The sequence below is a fragment of the Oncorhynchus nerka genome, linkage group LG21 (assembly GCF_034236695.1).
Source record: "Oncorhynchus nerka isolate Pitt River linkage group LG21, Oner_Uvic_2.0, whole genome shotgun sequence".
Taxonomy (NCBI): Eukaryota; Metazoa; Chordata; class Actinopteri; order Salmoniformes; family Salmonidae; genus Oncorhynchus; species Oncorhynchus nerka.
Window position 1 is genome coordinate 24,823,266 of NC_088416.1, and position 23,545 is coordinate 24,846,810.

At 47.1% G+C, this 23,545-nt stretch overlaps 1 protein-coding gene across 1 annotated transcript in view; it reads right to left on the reverse strand.

The window, feature by feature from the left end:
- Window positions 1–13,051, reverse strand: part of LOC115103501 (SRC kinase signaling inhibitor 1-like) — a 93,127-nt gene extending 80,076 nt beyond the window's left edge. Inside the window, 3 exon segments of the mRNA XM_065006730.1 lie at window positions 6,213–6,239; window positions 11,726–12,069; window positions 13,006–13,051. Coding sequence (XP_064862802.1) covers window positions 6,213–6,239; window positions 11,726–12,069; window positions 13,006–13,051 — 417 coding nt within the window.
- Window positions 13,052–23,545: the final 10,494 nt, after the last annotated feature.

Sequence of the window (23,545 nt, forward strand, 5' to 3'; positions counted from 1 at the left end):
GGGTAGATGGGTCAGGGATCTGGATATTGTAATAATTACATAGCTCTGGGGTAGATGGGTCAGGGATCTGGATATTGTAATAATTACATAGCTCTGGGGTAGATGGGTCAGGGATCTGGATATTGTAATAATTACATAGCTCTGGGGTAGATGGGTCAGGGATCTGGATATTGTAATAATTACATAGCTCTGGGGTAGATGGGTCAGGGATCTGGATATTGTAATTAATTCTGGGGTAGATGGGTCAGGGATCTGGATATTGCTCTGGGGTAGATCTGGGCTCTGGGGTAGATGGGTCATCTGGATATTGTAATAATTACATAGCTCTGGGGTAGATGGGTCAGGGATCTGGATATTGTAATAATTACATAGCTCTGGGGTAGATGGGTCAGGGATCTGGATATTGTAATAATTACATAGCTCTGGGGTAGATGGGTCAGGGATCTGGATATTGTAATAATTACATAGCTCTGGGGTAGATGGGTCAGGGATCTGGATATTGTAATAATTACATAGCTCTGGGGTAGATGGGTCAGGGATCTGGATATTGTAATAATTACATAGCTCTGGGGTAGATGGGTCAGGGATCTGGATATTGTAATAATTACATAGCTCTGGGGTAGATGGGTCAGGGATCTGGATATTGTAATAATTACATAGCTCTGGGGTAGATGGGTCAGGGATCTGGTAATAATTACATAGCTCTGGGGTAGATGGGTCAGGGATCTGGATATTGTAATAATTACATAGCTCTGGGGTAGATGGGTCAGGGATCTGGATATTGTAATAATTACATAGCTCTGGGGTAGATGGGTCAGGGATCTGGATATTGTAATAATTACATAGCTCTGGGGTAGATGGGTCAGGGATCTGGATATTGTAATAATTACATAGCTCTGGGGTAGATGGGTCAGGGATCTGGATATTGTAATAATTACATAGCTCTGGGGTAGATGGGTCAGGGATCTGGATATTGTAATAATTACATAGCTCTGGGGTAGATGGGTCTGGGATATTGTAATAATTACATAGCTCTGGGGTAGATGGGTCAGGGATCTGGATATTGTATATAATAATTACATAGCTCTGGGGTAGATGGGTCAGGGATCTGGATATTGTAATAATTACATAGCTCTGGGGTAGATGGGTCAGGGATCTGGATATTGTAATAATTACATAGCTCTGGGGTAGATGGGTCAGGGATCTGGATATTGTAATAATTACATAGCTCTGGGGTAGATGGGTCAGGGATCTGGATATTGTAATAATTACATAGCTCTGGGGTAGATGGGTCAGGGATCTGGATATTGGGGTAGATAATCTGGATATTGTAATAATTACATAGCTCTGGGGTAGATGGGTCAGGGATCTGGATATTGTAATAATTACATAGCTCTGGGGTAGATGGGTCAGGGATCTGGATATTGTAATAATTACATAGCTCTGGGGTAGATGGGTCAGGGATCTGGATATTGTAATAATTACATAGCTCTGGGGTAGATGGGTCAGGGATCTGGATATTGTAATAATTACATAGCTCTGGGGTAGATGGGTCAGGGATCTGGATATTGTAATAATTACATAGCTCTGGGGTAGATGGGTCAGGGATCTGGATATTGTAATAATTACATAGCTCTGGTAGATGGGTCAGATGGGTCAGATGGATCTGGATATTGTAATAATTACATAGCTCTGGGGTAGATGGGTCAGGGATCTGGATATTGTAATAATTACATAGCTCTGGGGTAGATGGGTCAGGGATATTGTAATAATGCTCTGGGGTAGATGGGTCAGGGATCTGGATATTGTGGGGTAGATGGGTCAGGGATCTGGAATTGTAATTACATAGCTCTGGGGTAGATGGGTCAGGGATCTGGATATTGTAATAATTACATAGCTCTGGGGTAGATGGGTCAGGGATCTGGATATTGTAATAATTACATAGCTCTGGGGTAGATGGGTCAGGGATCTGGATATTGTAATAATTACATAGCTCTGGGGTAGATGGGTCAGGGATCTGGATATTGTAATAATTACATAGCTCTGGGGTAGATGGGTCAGGGATCTGGATATTGTAATAATTACATAGCTCTGGGGTAGATGGGTCAGGGATCTGGATATTGTAATAATTACATAGCTCTGGGGTAGATGGGTCAGGGATCTGGATATTGTAATAATTACATAGCTCTGGGGTAGATGGGTCAGGGATCTGGATATTGTAATAATTACATAGCTCTGGGGTAGATGGGTCAGGGATCTGGATATTGTAATAATTACATAGCTCTGGGGTAGATGGGTCAGGGATCTGGATATTGTAATAATTACATAGCTCTGGGGTAGATGGGTCAGGGATCTGGATATTGTAATAATTACATAGCTCTGGGGTAGATGGGTCAGGGATCTGGATATTGTAATAATTACATAGCTCTGGGGTAGATGGGTCAGGGATCTGGATATTGTAATAATTACATAGCTCTGGGGTAGATGGGTCTCTGGGGTAGATGGGTCAGGGATCTGGATATTGTAATAATTACATAGCTCTGGGGTAGATGGGTCATCTGGGATCTGGCTCTGGGGTAGATGGGTCAGGGATCTGGATATTGTAATAATTACATAGCTCTGGGGTAGATGGGTCAGGGATCTGGATATTGTAATAATTACATAGCTCTGGGGTAGATGGGTCAGGGATCTGGATCTGGCTCTGGGGTAGATGGGTCATTGTAAATAATTACATAGCTCTGGGGTAGATGGGTCAGGGATCTGGATATTGTAATAATTACATAGCTCTGGGGTAGATGGGTCAGGGATCTGGATATTGTAATAATTACATAGCTCTGGGGTAGATGGGTCAGGGATCTGGATATTGTAATAATTACATAGCTCTGGGGTAGATGGGTCAGGGATCTGGATATTGTAATAATTACATAGCTCTGGGGTAGATGGGTCAGGGATCTGGATATTGTAATAATTACATAGCTCTGGGGTAGATGGGTCAGGGATCTGGATATTGTAATAATTACATAGCTCTGGGGTAGATGGGTCAGGGATCTGGATATTGTAATAATTACATAGCTCTGGGGTAGATGGGTCAGGGATCTGGATATTGTAATAATTACATAGCTCTGGGGTAGATGGGTCAGGGATCTGGATATTGTAATAATTACATAGCTCTGGGGTAGATGGGTCAGGGATCTGGATATTGTAATAATTACATAGCTCTGGGGTAGATGGGTCAGGCTCTGATCTGGATATTGGGATCTGGATAATAATGACATAGCTCTGGGGTAGATGGGTCAGGGATCTGGATATTGTAATAATTACATAGCTCTGGGGTAGATGGGTCAGGGATCTGGATATTGTAATAATTACATAGCTCTGGGGTAGATGGGTCAGGGATCTGGATATTGTAATAATTACATAGCTCTGGGGTAGATGGGTCAGGGATCTGGATATTGTAATAATTACATAGCTCTGGGGTAGATGGGTCAGGGATCTGGATATTGTAATAATTACATAGCTCTGGGGTAGATGGGTCAGGGGGTATCTGGATATTGTTAATAGCTCTGGGGTTGGGTCACTGGATATTGCATAGCTCTGGGGTAGATGGGTCAGGGATCTGGATATTGTAATAATTACATAGCTCTGGGGTAGATCTGGGTCAATTACATAGCTCTGGGGTATCTGGATATTGTAATAATTACATAGCTCTGGGGTAGATGGGTCAGGGATCTGGATATTGTAATAATTACATAGCTCTGGGGTAGATGGGTCAGGGATCTGGATATTGTAATAATTACATAGCTCTGGGGTAGATGGGTCAGGGATCTGGATATTGTAATAATTACATAGCTCTGGGGTAGATGGGTCAGGGATCTGGATATTGTAATAATTACATAGCTCTGGGGTAGATGGGTCAGGGATCTGGATATTGTAATAATTACATAGCTCTGGGGGGTAGATGGGTCAGGGATCTGGATATTGTAATAATTACATAGCTCTGGGGTAGATGGGTCAGGGATCTGGATATTGTAATAATTACATAGCTCTGGGGTAGATGGGTCAGGGATCTGGATATTGTAATAATTACATAGCTCTGGGGGGATAGATGGGTCAGGGATCTGGATATTGTAATAATAGCTCTGGGGTACATGGAGCTCTGGGGTAGATGGGTCAGGGGATCTGGATATTGTAATAATTACATAGCTCTGGGGTAGATGGGTCAGGGATCTGGATATTGTAATAATTACATAGCTCTGGGGTAGATGGGTCAGGGATCTGGATATTGTAATAATTACATAGCTCTGGGGTAGATGGGTCAGGGATCTGGATATTGTAATAATTACATAGCTCTGGGGTAGATGGGTCAGGGATATTGTAATAATTACTGGATATTGCTCTAATAATTACATAGCTCTGGGGTAGATGGGTCAATGATCTGGATATTGTAATAATTACATAGCTCTGGGGTAGATGGGTCAGGGATCTGGATATTGTAATAATTACATAGCTCTGGGGTAGATGGGTCAGGGATCTGGATATTGTAATAATTACATAGCTCTGGGGTAGATGGGTCAGGGATCTGGATATTGTAATAATTACATAGCTCTGGGGTAGATGGGTCAGGGATCTGGATATTGTAATAATTACATAGCTCTGGGGTAGATGGGTCAGGGATCTGGATATTGTAATAATTGCTCTGGGGTAGATGGGTCAGGGATCTGGATATTGTAATAATTACATAGCTCTGGGGTAGATGGGTCAGGGATCTGGATATTGTAATAATTACATAGCTCTGGGGTAGATGGGTCAGGGATCTGGATATTGTAATAATTACATAGCTCTGGGGTAGATGGGTCAGATATTGTAATAATTACATAGCTCTGGGGTCAGGGATCTGGATATTGTAATAATTACATAGCTCTGGGGTAGATGGGTCAGGGATCTGGATATTGTAATAATTACATAGCTCTGGGGTAGATGGGTCAATGATCTGGATATTGTAATAATTACACAGCTCTGGGGTAGATGGGTCAGGGATCTGGATATTGATATCTGGTAACATTTCCACCCTGTCCGGATGATATTTCAGGGAAGCGTAAACCTCAGACGAGGCCTCTACCCACACAGATGACAATACTTCCTGAAAGCCTCTCTGTGTAGATCCATGCTGTGCCTCAGCCGCCTCCAGACAACATCTATGAAACATAACCCTCAACACACCGTAAACCATGCCAGCTCACATAGATCCACAGCATGACACTTACACATAAACTCCATCTACCTCAGTGTCGCACGCAAGACAGATATACCCTCACGGATGTATCCGCAGGCAAGTCAGATATACCCTCACGGATGTATCCGCACGCAAGACAGATATACCCTCATTGATGTATCCGCAGGCAAGCCAGATATACCCTCACGGATGTATCCGCAGGCAAGCCAGATATACCCTCACTGATGTATCCGCAGGCAAGCCAGATATACCCTCACTGATGTATCCGCAGGCAAGACAGATATACCCTCACTGATGTATCCGCAGGCAAGCCAGATATACCCTCACTGATGTATCCGCAGGCAAGCCAGATATACCCTCACTGATGTATCCGCAGGCAAGCCAGATATACCCTCACTGATGTATCCGCAGGCAAGCCAGATATACCCTCACTGATGTATCCGCAGGCAAGCCAGAACAGAAATAATACATGCCATATAACTGTACATTTCTCCTAAATACAGCATATCTAACCTCAAAGCCTGTCAGTAATATAGAAGGACGTCTAAGAAATGTCAAAGTAACATTTCCACAATGCAACAAGGCACTGTAATTTCTTCTTAACGTCTCAGTTAGCCTGAGTAATACTCTAGCAAGGTCACATGGATGTTAGCCATTAGCGCTAGGCGCTAGCTGACTGACTGAGGTGGCATTAATCCTGGGAGAATCGTTTCCTGCAGAGTAAACGGAGCTTGAAGGCTTTAAGCTGCTGCTGCCGCCTGAGACTCGAGAGATGCCAACTGAAAGTCTGCGTGCCAGCGGTACGACGGGCACAGGGCTGCTGCAGAAACCAGGCAGAGAGAGAGATGTGCCACCGTGCCATAGGAGATGTGCCACCGTGCCACACACACAACACACACACACACACACAAAAGAACATACCACAGTGGATGGAGAAACCCAAACTGACACAGTAAACACTGTCACTTACAGCACTGACCTTAAAGCTCCAGTAGTTGGGTTGTTGCTGGGGGAGAGAGGAAAGGAAAGAAAAGAGAGCGTGATAGAAAGAGGGAGAAAAAGGGGGGAGAGAAGTGTTAGACATTTACTCTCAGGTATCTGACAACAATGAAATCAACGCTCTGGGAAATTGCATGATGGGTGAGGGAGAGAGAGGACAAGAGACAGAGGGAGTGATGTATAACGAGATGGAGGGAAGAGGAGAGGTAGAGAGAGTGGCTGAAATAGGTAACCCAAAAGCCCTTGACAGTGACACACCAGCATCGAATGCTCTTAGAAGTGGGACCATTCCCAGACCAAAATATGCTGCACACACCCTACTAGCCCACTCCCCCCACACAAACACATACAGAGCACAGACACACACACACACACACACACACACTATCCCAAGCATCATGTCATTATCCTGCATCAGAGCCAACACAGGGCATATTGACAGCCCATTAAGGGAATCGTTAATACAACAAGAAGGTTACAATGTTCTTAGTAAGTCATTAACATTAGGTGTTGTGGATGTGGGCAGGAGAGAAGGGGGGGGGATCTGTTTGTGAATGTAATGTTGCAACTCAAACCAAGTAGGACCCAGCTACAGGCTGTGCCGTTTGACAGGATTAAGTGAAAGAAGTGAAATTGAATTAAACAGGCCACTCTGTCAGTCGTTCAGATGTTGGCCTGTCTCCCAGACTTCACCATCATCAATCGGCAGACAGGCCCCCTCTCTCTCTTCTTTTCTCTTCCTTTTTGCTCCCTCGCTGCACCTGCCTCTCTCTCTCTATCCATCTGATATTCTCTACCTAACCCACTACCTCACTGCCTCTCCCTCCTCTTTCTTTTTGTCCTCCTCACCCTCCCTTTGCCCCTCTCTACTGTGACACATGCTAGTCTAGGCCCGAGGAAGTTCTTTCCATTAAAATATATTAACCACCGTGTGCTATAAAGCAGGCCAGGCTTCCAACGGCCTGGAAACACCTCACAATTATATGTAAATTAAAAAGATGGCGACAGTTTATGAATTTTGATTCCAAATCTAAACTCTTATTATAGTTCCTTATCCTTGTCAGCAGGCAATTTCCAGTTCATTTACCGGAGTGACCGTTTTCCCTGCTGCCATATATCCACCGGCGTGAGGATAGGACAAAATGACAGGTAGCCTAGGTTTTCTTTATTTCATTTATCATCGTCGGCTAGTTTTTCTTTCTCAATGTTTCCTTTCGATATCGCCTCATCATATTTTTTATTATGGACACCAGAAAGAGTTCATTTGCAACTGACTGTTACTTTATCCTCTCCCACGTCTGTCTCTCACCCAGCGTAGTCATTTATAATAGATGAGCGACATTCATTTAACTATGAAAAACGTGTCAGCTAGCTAGTTGGAGAGCTGGTTATGGCTGGTGGGAATCCCCCCCTGACCTACCTGATGCCAATCTCTCTAAGCCTAAGGTGTTCCTCCCTCTATCTCTCTCATTGACACCGTGTTAAACAGTCCTGCAGGGCCTGGCTATGGACTAAGGAGGCAGCCTGGTGTACAGGGCAGGCAGGCACACTGATACAATAGTAGCTACCTCTACACCCCATGCTGATCAATGGAGCTGAATTTTTAATGATCCAGTCCAGACTAAGTGATGACCTGGAGAGAGTGACAATATACAACCACAGGGCACCGGGTGGCACCGCCATGACTCCCTGCCATGGCAACACCTATACCCACAGCTTCAAACTGACCCTGGATCTCTGCGCTCTGTCCACTGTATACCGTTCTCTGTTTCCCCTGTATAACCCGGAGAGAGGGACAGTGTACGCCCACAGGACAGCGGCAATACGCCTTGCCATGGCAACAACAACTAGCCTGTTACCAGACCTGTTTGTGACAGGAATCAGCTATACAACACACACATGCTTGGAACCAGGCTAAACAACTACAGCGACAGTCTGGAACTTCCTCTGGTTCCCTGAACCACATAGGTGGCTGCTGATTATATATGCAGATGAGCCTCCCTGATCAGTTCACCTTTTCTCGACATTACAGGATGGATGGGGCATGAGTTGAAATCAAAGGTTGGGATTGAGTTCATTGTAATGTCTAGCAGTGTCAGAACTGGAGACCGAGTTTTGCTTACACTGACGCAAAATAAATGGGAATCGGCCCAAACCCTGAGCTTCCTTTACTGGGGAGCTGAATGTTACTAACGTAAAAACACTTATCTCTATAGGAGAATGTTGTGATGTCACTAAAGTCTACTAGAGAACACATTCAGTTCACACTCTTGGCCTCTCTCATTTCTCTGTTCTATAAGTCACTTCTATTCCATTCTACTGGTTTTGTGGTGGCGGTCAGGTGAACCAAAGCTTTGTGCCTTTGTGTGTGTCAGCAGGACGGAAATGTGTGTGTGTGTCCATGTGGAAAGTAGGTCATGACTGTACTAGGAGGTAGGCTCTATTGCCTGTGGGATGGGCTGGGTTAGATTCTACCTGCTCATGTGTCAGTCAGTCATTCAGTCTAGTCTGCCTGGGCTCTAGGGTTGCCCCTGACAACCCGGGAACAGACAGACAGACACAGACAGACGCAGACAGACACAGACAGACAGACAGACAGACAGACAGACAGACAGACAGACAGACAGACAGACAGACAGACAGACAGACAGACAGACAGACAGACAGACAGACAGACAGACAGACAGACATTTCTGCAAGTGAATAACTCGTGAATTATGTTTTTTTCCCTCGCAGACTAGTAATGTGAGAATGTTTATTGGGCATGTGCCTGTTCTGTGGACTGTGGTGTAATGAGTCTTGTTTACAGATCTAAGGTCAGAGTAAACAGCCTCTCTTCCTCCACCACTTCAGCTCCTGTTGTTGTTTGAACTGCACCTTGATTGGCCATCCTACAGATTGGACTTTGAGTCGCAAATACTGCTGCCATGTGGTAGATAGCACAGGTCAGAGGATTCTAACGACAACACTATGCGTTCAGTAATACAAAGCCGTTTTGTTTACCTTGAAGTATAGTTTCTGACCAATCATAACCTTTACATACAGTATACTAATTGAAAATAAATGAACCCCCCTCAAAAATCCTACTCTGTGCCAAACCCCTCTCAGCATACCCAGGCGAGTCAACACTCTGCATCCACCTCCTCAGCCCCAGATTTATCATAGCCACCACACACCAGTCTACCATACTAGCTAATACATACAGTATGACTCCACCAGCATCCCTAGTACTAAGCTGAAACATCTTTAACCCCCCAGGTAATACATACTCCTGCTGCGTTACATATTTACTACCCAATGTGTTTCAGGTCACATATCTGCCTGCACCTCCATGCGGAATTAGAGGTGAGGACCAGGGGTTAAATGTATGCTGTATCCCTCCTCCCTCTACCCTCCTATCTCTCCCCTGCCACGGCGTACACACACAAACACAAACACAAACACACACACACACACACACACACACACACACACACACACACACACACACACACACACACACACACACACACACACACACACACATACTGACACAACCCCCACAGCAAAACACACACAAACACTGACATACACCGCAACCCCCACCGCATCCCTGCCTCACTGTCTAACGTAAACATACACATACACACACATACACACACACACACACACACACACTCACACGTGCGGGAGAGGGCCGTAGACAGGCAGGAGCGCCGCACTGCCTGACCTGCATGCAAAGCAGACTGCGCTCTCCCCTTTCCTCTCCTTCCTACACCCCTCCTCCACCCCCCGCCCCTCTCATTCCGTCATTCTCTCACTCAGTCAGTCTCTCTCGCTCTATTCCTCAATCTCTCACTATTATTCACATGTACCCACACACCTGTACACATACACATACTGTACATACACTCTACCAGAATGCCTGCCTTACAGCTGCCAAACGCATGGAGCCTGTCCCCACAACAACCACAACATAGATCAGCCCTGCCTTGACATACGAGACCCCCCCCCCCAGACCTAAACGCACTCCTCCCTCACTAAACACCCCCCGTCCTCCCCCTGCTCTCACCTGCAGAGCACCTGTTCTCCTCTCTTGTCCTCTCTCCTCTCCAGTCACACCAGGCTGTCCCTTCCCTCCGTCAGGTGCAGAGGATCCTCATACCGCTTTGTCAGTCTCTCCCTCCCTCTGGCTCTCTCTTTCTCCCCTCCCCTCCCTCTGGCTCTCTCTTTCTCCCCTCCCTCTCTCCGGCACATGCGGCGGAAACTCTTTTATTTAATTCATTACAACACCAGGCGATTAACTCCTTCGCATATGGGTGGGTGGCTGTCTCCCTCCTGCTGGCACTGGCTAATTGACTAGCAGGCTGGTTGACTGGTTCCTCTGCTGCTGCCTCTTTCCCTCCCCTCTTTTTCTCTCTCTCTCTGTCCCCCTCCTCCCCCCTGTCCATGTTTCACCCAGACGATTGCATGCACAACCAGTAGATGACAAGGAATTCAAGACTTTGCTGCTCTCTCCCTCGTGCCCTGATGACGATATCCTGGCGAATTAGGATTTGTAATTCTCTCTCTCTCTCTCTCTCTCTCTCTCTCTCTCTCTCTCTATCTGTCTCTCTCTCTCTCTCTCTCTCTCTGTCTATCTCTCTCTCTCTCTCTCTCTCTCTCTCTCTCTCTCTATCTGTCTATCTCTCTCTCTCTCTCTCTCTCTCTCTCTCTCTCTCTCTCTCTCTCTCTCTCTCTCTCTCTCCAGCCTGACCTTTGCAATGTGATATCACCGCTTTCCATATTAGGGAGAGGTTTCTGTGGCAACTATGGACTCCACCTTTCTCTCACCCACCCTCCCGTTTTCTCGCTCTCTCCCTCCCATTCTTCCAAATTTCTTGTGATTACTTTGTCTTTGCCTCTTGACACACACACAGAGAGAGAGAGAGAGAGAGAGAGAGAGAGAGAGAGAGAGAGAGAGAGAGGAGAGAGAGGGGGAGACAGAGTGAGAAAGAGAGAGAGAGGGAGAGAGAGAGTGTATATGAAATAGGTGATTTGCAGAAAAGGGAGAGTAAAATAGAAAAATATGAATATACTGTATTATGTTACTTGATGGAAGGAACACCAGAGGGAGAGAGGGGGAGAGATGGAGAGAGAGAGATAGATGGAGTGCTGCATAGGCGAGAGTGTATTGTGTGTCAACTTCATGCCCCAGTGAGGCCACCCTGCCCCTATATGAGGAGGTCTACAGGCTGGGTGACTAAACTGTCAGTCCAGACAAACATACTCACTGGGCTGTGACAGCCTGATAAACACTGCTAACAGTGTCTCTCTCTCTCTCTCCCTCTCTTTCTCCCCCCTCTCTCTCTCGACCATCCGACTGAGAACACTGATCATCCTTCACACAGAGCAGCCCCAGTTATCCCCCACAGACCTACAGACCCAGAGACCAATCTGAAACTACTGCACTGTAACCAGCTCCACCCTAACCATGCAGTGGAAAATAAAGGTAGGTGTGTGTGTGTGTGTTACCTGTTCGCGAGCGGCTCGCTCTCTGTCAGGCTGCCTCATGCTGCCGTGGGAGGGTGAGGGCGAGGGGGGGTTGTGGTGCTGATGCCCGGGGTGCTGCAGCTGGGGCGGGTACTTGTTCTTCAGGTGGTCCATGAAGGCGTCCCTCTTGCGCTCCATGTCCACCTTGTGCAGGTTGGTAAGGGCCTCCAGGCTCTGGGCTGCGATGACCGTGTGGCGGTGCTCCGAGGTGTGCACCAGACCCACGTTGGAGAAACGCCGCGTCCCGTTCCCCAGCGTCCGGTACTCCCGCGGGTACTCAAGGTCATCCGTCGAGATCATGTGACCGCCACCACGCTCTGAGGGATCTGAGATGGACAGAAGGAGGGAGTGAGGGAGGGAGGGAGTGAGGGAGGGAGGGAGTGAGGGAGGGAGGGAGGGAGGGAGGGGGTAGCAGGTCAGGTGGAAAGTGGATCGCCACACACAGGATAGGCAGGCAGATACATGCACACAAACATCCAGACACATAGACAGAGGCAGTCAGACACACAGATGAACACAGAGGAAGAGAGGAAAGTGATAAAGGAGAGAGAGAGAGAGAGAGAGAGAGAGAGGGGGGAGAAAGAGAGAGAGAGAGAGAGAGAGGGAACGAGAGAGAAAGAGAGAGAGAGAGAGGGATGGGATGTTAGACTCATTGCCACCAAGACGGAACAAAACCAAACAGAAGAGAGAAAGCGCCTCCCTGCAGGATTATTGATCTCAACTTTAGAGGGGGGGAAAAATGCTCCTGCAATAGATCAAAGAAAATAATGGAGCAGAATTTTCTCTGTAGGATATTTCATTTCTCTGCTCCTATTTGTCATCTGAAGTGCCTTTCATTGTTTTCTGAAGACACAGAGAGAGAAAAATGACCTCTACAAAATCGGGGAGGCAGCTGCAAAAAGAAGAAACTCCCCAACCTCAAACCCGCCGCCCCCCACCCCCTCCAAGTCCCCCACTTCCTAACTAATCTTTCTCCATTCATATAAACACGCCCCTCCTCTTCCTCCCCTCCTCCTCCCTCAATATCCAGGTCTCTCTCCCATCCTTCCAGAGGAGATAGCAGACAGATGTAATGGAGAGAGCAGGGCTCTGAGGACGCATGTCTCCCCGACAGCCAGGGTGGTCCTTTATCACCTCCCTAATCAACACAGACAACACCGGGGTGAGGGGGGGGGGTCGGTGAAACACGAAATGGTTGACAGTGGACATCAATGAGCTTTAAGCATGAGAACAACAGGGGTGCCATTCGCCCACTCAGTTACCTTGTTTTGGATAGCAGGCCCCAGCGTTGGCTAAAAGAAGAAACATGCCCAAGGTTAATCTGTGTGTGCGCATACACACACACACACACACACACGCAACCACACAAACACACGCACATCTATGACACAGTCCCACTCTCTATGTACCACCTGTGTAATGGATTATGAATGGAATATGTACGTGTGTGTATTTATAAAGGCTGTTATAATTAGTTGTGGCTTGATATTACTGTTTATATTCCACTAGCAGCAGGCTAGTGTAACGGCTAGCTTAGTTAGCGGTGGTGCGCACTAAATAGCGTTACTACTTCAAGGCTCTGAGACCTTGAAGTAGTAGTTCCCCTTGCTCTGCAAGGGCCGCGGCTTTTGTGGAGCGATGGGTAACGATGCTTCGTGGGTGACTGTTGTTGATGTGTGCAGAGGGTCCCTGGTTTGCGCCCGGGTATGGGCAAGGGGACGGTCTAAAGTTATACTGTTACACTAATAGATGGCATAATACACCATCCATCATTACCCAAAAGGTTCAGATACCCAAACACTTTTAAATACAACAGTTGGCAGGATCTAATTAGAATCTCTCAACTCAAAGCAGGTACAAAAATAATGAATTCAAAAGCAGGTAGGGATTTTTTTTGGGGGGGTGGGGTTAAATTAAACTAAAGGCACAGAAGAAGAAAAATAAACCGGTGAAAAGCAGTGAGGCTTCGTTGGGCTGAATGAAGTGGAGCATATGCACATTAAAGCCTCATCAGGATCCTTTTTGATGGAGCTGAGCTGAGGGAGCGATGAAGGGAGCAGAGCGGCGTCGAGCTCCTAAGGTTAGAGGCATCAAATGAACTGGTAATCACCACACAGAGCTTGGAGGGCGGGAGGGAGAGAGAGAGAGGGAGGAAGGGAGGGGGCCGCCAAGGCTGGACACAACAGGTAGGATTCTGAGGACCAGAGGCCACACAGGCTGTCATGTATAGACAACCACTTGGATAGAAGAGACAAGAGAGAGGGGGGGGGGGGGGTTCTGTCACAGATCCCAACTTTCATTGTGCACACCTGGCCCTTATTCCCGCTGATTGTATTTGTATATATGTATATATGTGCCCTTTGTTCACCATGGTCTTGTCGATTATTGTCCCAGTGTCCGTTGGTGCGTGTGAGTACCTGTGCAGTGTGTTTTGGCTTTCGTGCCCTTGTGGATTGTGCAGATGATTACGGGTCTGTGTGTTAATGATCGTGCCCGTGTGTTATTTATCTGTCTCCAAAATTCTTCATACCCACGTGACACATGTCAACAAGCAGACATACTGTACAACCTCTCCTCTCCTGTAATCAACCTAAACACAACACAACCGTAACCACACCCTCTCTCTTCAGAGCGATGGGTACCACGGTACCACAGCACACTGATTATAGGGTTCTCTTTAAATACTGGTACCCTTCCATAACACTGTGTTAGGGAGTACTGATAGACTGGGGTGAGGGTAAATGGACTGACCTCTTGGGTAATAACATTAGTATTGAGCACTCTGGCGGAGATAGTTACTACAGTACATACTGCTGGATGTGTCCATTTAGCCCCCCAGATCTGTGGTGTACACTTCATTAGATGGAGGCTTATTGTGCCCTAGCCCTGACTAAGGGGCCCCATATGCATTATAATGGCTGGTCAGGCGGGGCCCCCTAGGGAAACATAATGATGTGCCTGAGCATCAGCCACATTAACAGGCTGATTAGCCAGGGCCCTGAACAACCAAATGAGCTGAATATACAGTAGTACATCAATATAATCACTGTCACTCAGTCGTTCACTCACTCATCACACATCCACTAGAGCTTAGGAATCTATTATTTTGGGAGAGACACAACACATCTCTGTAACTGTTATAGTTTGTGAAATAGTCAAGGATGAAATAGCTTGGTTTCTAATCCAGATGAAGATCTACAAGACATTCAACACAAACCATACTAGAGATCTACTAACTAGTCATTCAGTGACATGGCTATCTACTGGAGATCTACTAACTAGTCATTCAGTGACATGGCTATCTACTAGAGATCTACTAACTAGTCATTCAGTGACACGGCTATCTACTAGAGATCTACTAACTAGTCATTCAGTGACATGGCTATCTACTAGAGATCTACTAACTAGTCATTCAGTGACATGGTTATCTACTAGAGATCTACTAACTAGTCATTCAGTGACATGGCTATCTACTAGAGATCTACTAACTAGTCATTCAGTGACATGGCTATCTACTAGAGATCTACTAACTAGTCATTCAGTGACATGGCTATCTACTAGAGATCTACTAACTAGTCATTCAGTGACATGGCTATCTACTAGAGATCTACTAACTAGTCATTCAGTGACATGGCTATCTACTAGAGATCTACTAACTAGTCATTCAGTGACATGGCTATCTACTAGAGATCTACTAACTAGTCATTCAGTGACATGGCTATCTACTAGAGATCTACTAACTAGTCATTCAGTGACATGGCTATCTACTAGAGATCTACTAACTAGTCATTCAGTGACATGGCTATCTACTAGAGATCTACTAACTAGTCATTCAGTGACATGGCTATCTACTAGAGATCTACTAACTAGTCATTCAGTGACATGGCTATCTACTAGAGATCTACTAACTAGTCATTCAGTGACATGGCTATCTACTAGAGATCTACTAACTAGTCATTCAGTGACATGGCTATCTACTAGAGATCTACTAACTAGTCATTCAGTGACATGGCTATCTACTAGAGATCTACTAACTAGTCATTCAGTGACATGGCTATCTACTAGAGATCTACTAACTAGTCATTAAGTGACACGGCTATCTACTAGACATCTACTAACTAGTCATTCAGTGACATGGCTATCTACTAGAGGTCTACTAACTAGTCATTCAGTGACATGGCTATCTACTAGAGATCTACTAACTAGTCATTAAGTGACACGGCTATCTACTAACTAGTCATTCAGTTTACATGGCTATCTACTAGAGATCTACTAACTAGTCATTCAGTTTACATGGCTATCTACTAGAGATCTACTAACTAGTCATTCAGTGACATGGCTATCTACTAGAGACCTACTAACTAGTCATTCAGTTTACATGGCTATCTACTAGAGATCTACTAACTAGTCATTCAGTGACATGGCTATCTACTAGAGAACTACTAACTAGTCATTCAGTTTACATGGCTATCTACTAGAGATCTACTAACTAGTCATTCAGTGACATGGCTATCTACTAGAGAACTACTAACTAGTCATTCAGTTTACATGGCTATCTACTAGAGATCTGCTAACTAGTCATTCAGTGACACGGCTATCTACAAACTAGTCATTCAGTTACATGGCTATCTACTAGAGAACTACTAACTAGTCATTCAGTTTACATGGCTATCTACTAGAGATCTACTAACTAGTCATTCAGCTCCATTGCTATGTGGTTGGTAACCAGTTCACACAGTCAGTGCCCGTCTTGAATACAGCCCTGTTAAAAGTTCAGTGGGAAGGAGGAGGACAATACTAGAAACAGGAAGACAGGTTATTCCTCTTTATTTGTCACAGCCAATATATTTCTACATAAGCTTGCAAACAATGACCACGCAGGGGCATCACCCTTTAAAAGCCCCATAAAATAGGCATCATGGAGAGGCTGGATGCAGAGATTCTGGCTGCAGAACAGTACTTCATCTTGAGCGCGGCTTGTCAGACGTAATGGATTGATGTGAGTCTACTGCAAAGTCACATATGTAACGCTCCTAGAGAGAGCGCGACGGTGGATTGGTCGCATAGATACCATAGGAACTGACCTCTGAACTCAGCCAATGAGGCGCCTGCTTCTCCTCAGAAGAGAGATGGTACGTTCAAGAGCATTCAACTGGCAAAACAAACAACGATTCAGCTGTGGTAGGCAAGTAGAGATGCCTGAGGCTCAGCGATATAACGCTGAACCCTCCCTTCACCCCCAAAAAGAAAGGAATGTAAGATCACACAGAGCAATATTCAAACATAATTGTTCATGTATTGGATGAACTATCTTTTCTGACAGGCAACAGGGATTTTTTCTGGAGCTGTATGCAGTAATACGAAATCTGGCAGAGCCTCAGTGTTGCTCAGAGAGCCCTGGGATGTGCTACTCATACAGAGGCATCCATCCAACCCCTGCACCACCACCACCATGCCTCTTCTTACACCACAGCTGCCTGCCCCAGCGGCACACACCTTAAGGGGGCATCTCTCCCCAGCCTTCCCTCTGAACCGCCAGGCACCACTGCACCAGGGATAGAGCATCCAGGGAGCTCATAATGAGCATATGGTATGGCCACTGAGGAGAGCGAGAGAGATAGTGTGAGAGAGAGTAATAGCGAGAGACAAAGAGAGAGAGAGTAATGAAGAGAAGGGGGAGGATTGCAGATGGATGTCGAGGAGGAAGGAAGCCTGTATTTGAGGATATTTAACAAGCGGAGATAGGGAGGAGGGGGGAGGAGGAGGAGGGGACCTGGCTAGTCTCACAACAGAAGGCATCGTGTTCTGCAGAACAATGGGCTGGCCTACAGATGGAAGGGAGAGATGGAGAGGAGAAGATGGAGAGGGGAGAGGGGAAGATGGAGAGGGGGAAATGAAAAGGGGGAGATGGAGAGGAGAAGATGGAGAGGGGGAGATGGAGAGGGGAAGATGGAGAGGAGAAGGTGAGGAGGGGGAGATGGAGAAGGGAGATGGAGAGGAGAAGATGAGAAGGTGGAGATGGAGAGGGGGGGATGAGGAGGTGGAAATGAGGAAGGAGAGATGGAGAGGAGAATATGGAGAGGGGGAGATGGAGAGGAGAAGATGGAGAGATGGAGAGGGGAAGATGGAGAGGGGGAGATGGAGAGGGGGAGACGGAGAGGGGGAGATGGAGGCGGGAAGATGGAGAGATGGAGAGGGGAGCTGGAGAGGAAAAGATGAGAAGGGGGAGATGGAGAGAGGGAGATGGAGAGGGGAAGATGGAGAGATGGAGAGGGGGAGCTAGAGAGGAAAATATGAGAAAGGGGAGATGGAGAGAAGAAGATGGAGACGGGGAGATGGAGAGGGGGAAATGAGAAGGGGGAGACTGACGGAGAGGGGAGATGGAGGGGGATAGATGGAGAGGAGAAGATAGAGAGAGGGAGATGGAGAGGAGAATATGGAGAGGGGAATATGAGAAGGGGGAGACGGAGAGGGGGAGATGGAGGGGATAGATGGAGAGGGATAGATGGAGATGGAGAGGGGGAGAGGGGAAGATGGAGAGGGGAGATGGAGAGGGGAAAATGAGAAGGGGGAGACGGAGAGGGGGAGATGGAGGGGGATAGATGGAGATGGAGAGGGAAGATGGAGAGATGGAGAGGGGAGGGGAGATGGAGAGGGGAAGATGGAGAGGGGAAGATGGAGAGAGGGAGATGGAGAGGGGGATGGAGAAGGGGGAGATGGGGAGGAGAGAAGATGGAGATGGAGAGGGGAAGATGGAGAGTGGGAGATGGAGAAGGGGAGATGGAGAGGAGAAGATGGAGATGGAGAGGGGAAGATGGAGAGAGGGAGATGGAGAGGGGGAGATGGAGAAGGGGAGATGGAGAGGAGAAGATGGAGATGGAGAGGGAAGATGGAGAGTGGGAGATGGAGAGGGGGAGATGGAGAGGAGAAGATGGAGAGGGGAGATGGGGAGGAGGAGGGGAGTTGGAGAGGAGAAGATGGACAGGGGAGGGGAGAGGGGGAGCTAGAGAGGAAAAGATGAGAAGGGGAAGATGGAGAGGGGGAGATGGAGAGGGATAGATGGAGAGGGGAGATGGAGATGAGAAGATTCAGAAAGGGAGATGGAGAGGGGGAGCTAGAGAGGAAAAGATGAGAAGGGGAGATGGAGAGGGGGAGATGGAGAGGAGAATATGGAGAGGGGAAGATGGAGAGGGGAGATGGAGATGAGAAGATTCAGAAAGGGAGATGGAGGAGGGGGAGAGGGAGGGGGGGGGAGAGGGGAAGATGGAGAGAGGGAGATAGAGAGGATAAGGTGAGAAGGGGGAGATGGAGAGGGGGAGATGAGGAGGGGGAGATGGAGAGGAGAAGATGGGGAAATGAGGAGGGAGAGATGGAGAGGGGGAGATAGAGAGGAGAAGATGAGGAGGGGAGATGGAGAGGGGATAGATGGAGAGGGGAGATGGAGAGGGATAGATGGAGAGGGGGATGGAGAGGGATAGATGGAGAGGGGGAGATGGAGAGTGGGAGATAGAGAGAGATAGATGGAGAGGGGGAGATGAGAGGGATAGATGGAGAGGGGGAGATTGAGAGAGATAGATGGAGAGGGGGAGATGAGAGGGATAGATGGAGAGTGGGAGATAGAGAGAGATAGATGGAGAGGGGGAGATGAGAGGGATAGATGGAGAGGGGAGATGAGAGGGATAGATGGAGAGGGGAGATGAGAGGGATAGATGGAGAGGGGGAGATGAGAGGGATAGATGGAGAGGGGGAGATGAGAGGGATAGATGGAGAGGGGGAGATTGAGAGGGGGGATGGAGAGGAGGAGATGGGGAACTGGAAAGAAAGGAATGTAAGATCACACAGAGCAATACTCAAACATAATTGTTCATGTATTGGATGAACTATCTTTTCTGACAGGCAACAGGGATTTTTTTCTGGAGCTGTATGCAGTAATACGAAATCTGGCAGAGCCTCAGTGTTGCTCAGAGAGCCCTGGGATGTGCTACTCATACAGAGGCACCCATCCAACCCCTGCACCACCACCACCATGCCTCTTCTTACACCACAGCTGCCTGCCCCAGCGGCACACACCTTAAGGGGGCATCTCTCCCCAGCCTTCCCTCTGAACCGCCAGGCACCACTGCACCAGGGATGGCGCATCAAGTGAGCTCATAATGAGCATATGGTATGGCCACTGAGGAGAGCGAGAGAGATAGTGAGAAGGTAAAATAACCATACTACTAAACAACTATTGATTTATAACACCGGAGAGTTTTCCGCAAGTCACGTAGAAAACATGAGCTGCCTCCATTATTCCAGCACCATGTCAACTTCAACATCATCTAATCGCCTCTGCTTAGTTTAATACAGTGACAACTAAAAGATACCAAAACCAATTTAGTCCAGTCAAAGTAAGCTAAACATGATGTGGCTGTTCATGGTACTGATTGCTGTGTGTGTGTGTGTGTGTGTGTGTGTGTGTGTGTGTGTGTGTGTGTGTGTGTGTGTGTGTGTGTGTGTGTGTGTGTGTGTGTGTGTGTGTGTGTGTGTGTGTGTGTGTGTGCATATGTAGAAAAAACATTTTGACTCACCCTGCTTTTAGAGAAACGCCAACGCCATCCTCCTCTCTTTCATGGTGACGAAACGTTCTACGCCTCTGTCACACAGTACAGGCTTTTAGTTGTTGTTGTCCTAGGCTACCTGGCTAAAATGCTTGCTCGCTAGCCTAACTTCCTTTCATGGGCAAAGTTATCTAGTTAACATTAGCGTACTACATCTAGATACATATTGAACTTCCATCCTCTCAGGCAAGAGGCCCATGTATGAATTACTGTTATAATCATTTTCCAGTACGGAGAATGAAGTAAAACCACGTCCAGATCCCTATCTCCACCCATAGCTCATGTAGGAAAGGGCCAGTTTTAGCCAGCGAGCCACCAGAGGGCAACAAAACAACAAGATGCAAAATTCAATTTTTTTTCTGTCAATGACATTTTGCTTTGTGATTGGCAAAGTTCACTGCTCTATCTGTGTTTTTTTAAAGCCAAATGCGCGCTGGCTTCCCTTGCATTCAATGCTATGGGCGGCAACAAGGTAATTTTCTATTTTTTTTACCAGACAGCATCAGATAGATGGGCTACACATACAGAGACAGAGGGGCGCTGTTTCTTTCACTCGGATGCTTCCTCCGGTGAGATACATTCAGCCTCTTGTGAATTGAAGGAAAATTATGAAACACAGAGAGACTAATTTTATGCTTTTATGCTTTCATTTGATGCTTTTGTTTGTTAGTACATTTTTGGGGGGGAAGCCTGGCTTCCCTTGGCATTCATGAATACATGCCACTGAGGAGATGAGGAGATGGAGAGGGGGAGATGAGGAGATGGAGATGAGGAGATGGAGATGAGGAGATGGAGAGGGGGAGATGAGGAGCGGGAAGCCAGACCCAGTCTGACCCCAGCGGGTCCCAGTGGACAGGCTAATTTACTGTGGGTCTGTCAATGCTCCACCGGGAGTTTCAACATCACCATGGCAACACAGGGCGAGTAACAACCACTGAACCAGAGAGGAGGAAAAAGATGACGGGCACAATCCCTGTTCAGTGAAAAGGAAAGGAAAACAGCACACTGCAAATCTGGCACATCCGTTTGACTGCAGGCTGCAGAAATCCAATCAGGCCCACAGCTGTTGGCTGCCATTACTCACAGGTCCACTCCTCAGGGAGCAGTTTACACAAGACAGAATACCACCAGGAAGGAGGAGAGAAGATGGGAAACAGAATCAAGTAAGAACAAATGTACTAATCAGGCCCTGTCACTGACCGCTGGTCACAACAGACAGCCAATCAGGGACAGAAGTTGACAGCTATGGGCAACATCTATTGGGCAGATAATATGTATGTGTGAGTGTGTTTGTCTGTGTGTGTGTTTGAGTGAGTGAGTGAGTGAGTGCGCGTGTGTGTGTGTGCGTGCGTGCGTGCGTGTGTGTGTGTGTGTGTAGCCTCACTGTTATACCACTGCCACAAGTACCTTCCCCGCTGTATAATTACTATACATCCACAGGGAGCCATCAACTGACTGGGTAACAAGAACACTCTATTGCTCTGTAGAGGACATTAACTGTGATTGAGGCGCGCAAACACACATTCATACACACACACAGACACATGCACACACTCATACGCACGCACGCACGCACGCACACACACACACACACACACACGTACACACACACGCACACACGCGCACACACACTTATAAATACATACATGTACATAAAATTAAGATACTCATTAGTTACATACACGCAATATCTCTTTTATACTCTCACTCACTCTCTCTCTCTCTCACACACACACACACACACACACACACACACACACACACAAACACACACACACATACACACACACGCTCTCTAATTATGTGAATGGGTAATAGCTGATTCAACTTGTTCTCTCTCCATTAAGATAAGCAGTGAGTCTGAGAGGTGAGGCTCCTCTGAGCTCTGATATGTGAAAGAAAATGATAGAGACAGAGAGAGAGAGAAAGAGAGAGAGACAGAGAGACAGAGAGAGAGAGAGACAGAGAGAGAGAGAGAGAGAGAGATAGACAGACAGAGAGAGAGAGAGAGACAGAGACAGACAGAGAGAGAGAGACAGAGAGAGAGAGAAAGTGACATGCCTCAGTAGAAGGTCAACAGAAGAGCAGTCTAAGTCAGGCCCGGGTGTGTCAGACAGACTCAGATCTGGACATGATAATAAGATGGGAGTGATTTAAAGCGAGTGAAGCCCAACTCACACAGACGGACAGGCCCAATCTGCTGGTCCCCACAGGTGATGGCAACACTTCGCCTCTTTAATTTATCTAGAGCACAGTGAACGCCTTCCTCTCCTCTATCATCCTCCTCTCTCCCCCGTCCCGCCCATCAAATTCACTCAGCTGCCCCGACGGCAGGGGGGTGGAGAATGGCTGCAGTAGTGCGGATCCGACAGAGCGCCGGTTAATACACAACGGCCTGAACAGAGACAATTAGAGAGAGCTACAGGCTCCCTGGGTGTGTCTCACAGCGTCTGCTGTAACTACAATCAGTTAGTGTGTATCCAACTGAGGCGGGAGTGTGTGTGTTCGAGAGAGGGAGGGAGGGAGGGAGAGAGAGAGAGAGATGTCTCTCATCACGTCATCACATTAACAACAGGCGGCACCATAACAGCAGCAGTAGAGACAGGGAGTGAGGTCCCCTTAATAGGTTCCTACCGGCCAGGCCATCCACCACAGCCAGGCCATCCACCACAGCCAGGCCATCCACCACAGCCACTACTACTGCCGTTGACTTCAAATAAGACACGGGCACTAGGTACCTGCACCTGATTATATCTCATGGAATACTGTTCATCACAGTTCATCACAGAAAAAGGAATACTGGGTTAGTGCTGTAACACTGTATGAGAGATTGGTATATATATATATATGTAATACTGCATCATTATGTGGAGGGGAATTTAAATGGATGTATTGAGAGAGACGGACCCCGTGCAGCCGTCGAGCCACTTGTTCAAAGGAGATGCATCTCCTGCATCAAGGGGGCTGATGCTGAGCACGCACGCACACACACACACACACACACACACACACACACACACACACACACACACACACACACACACCCCAGGCTGGGAGAGAGAGAGGGGTGAGATAGAGGATGAAGGTGCCAGCAGCGTATGATAACGAGGGAGTGTTCAGTGCACACATGCAAGATCACAAAATCGTATGTATCGTTAAAATGCACACACAGCAGCAGCTTGTTCCAATGTGCATACTAACA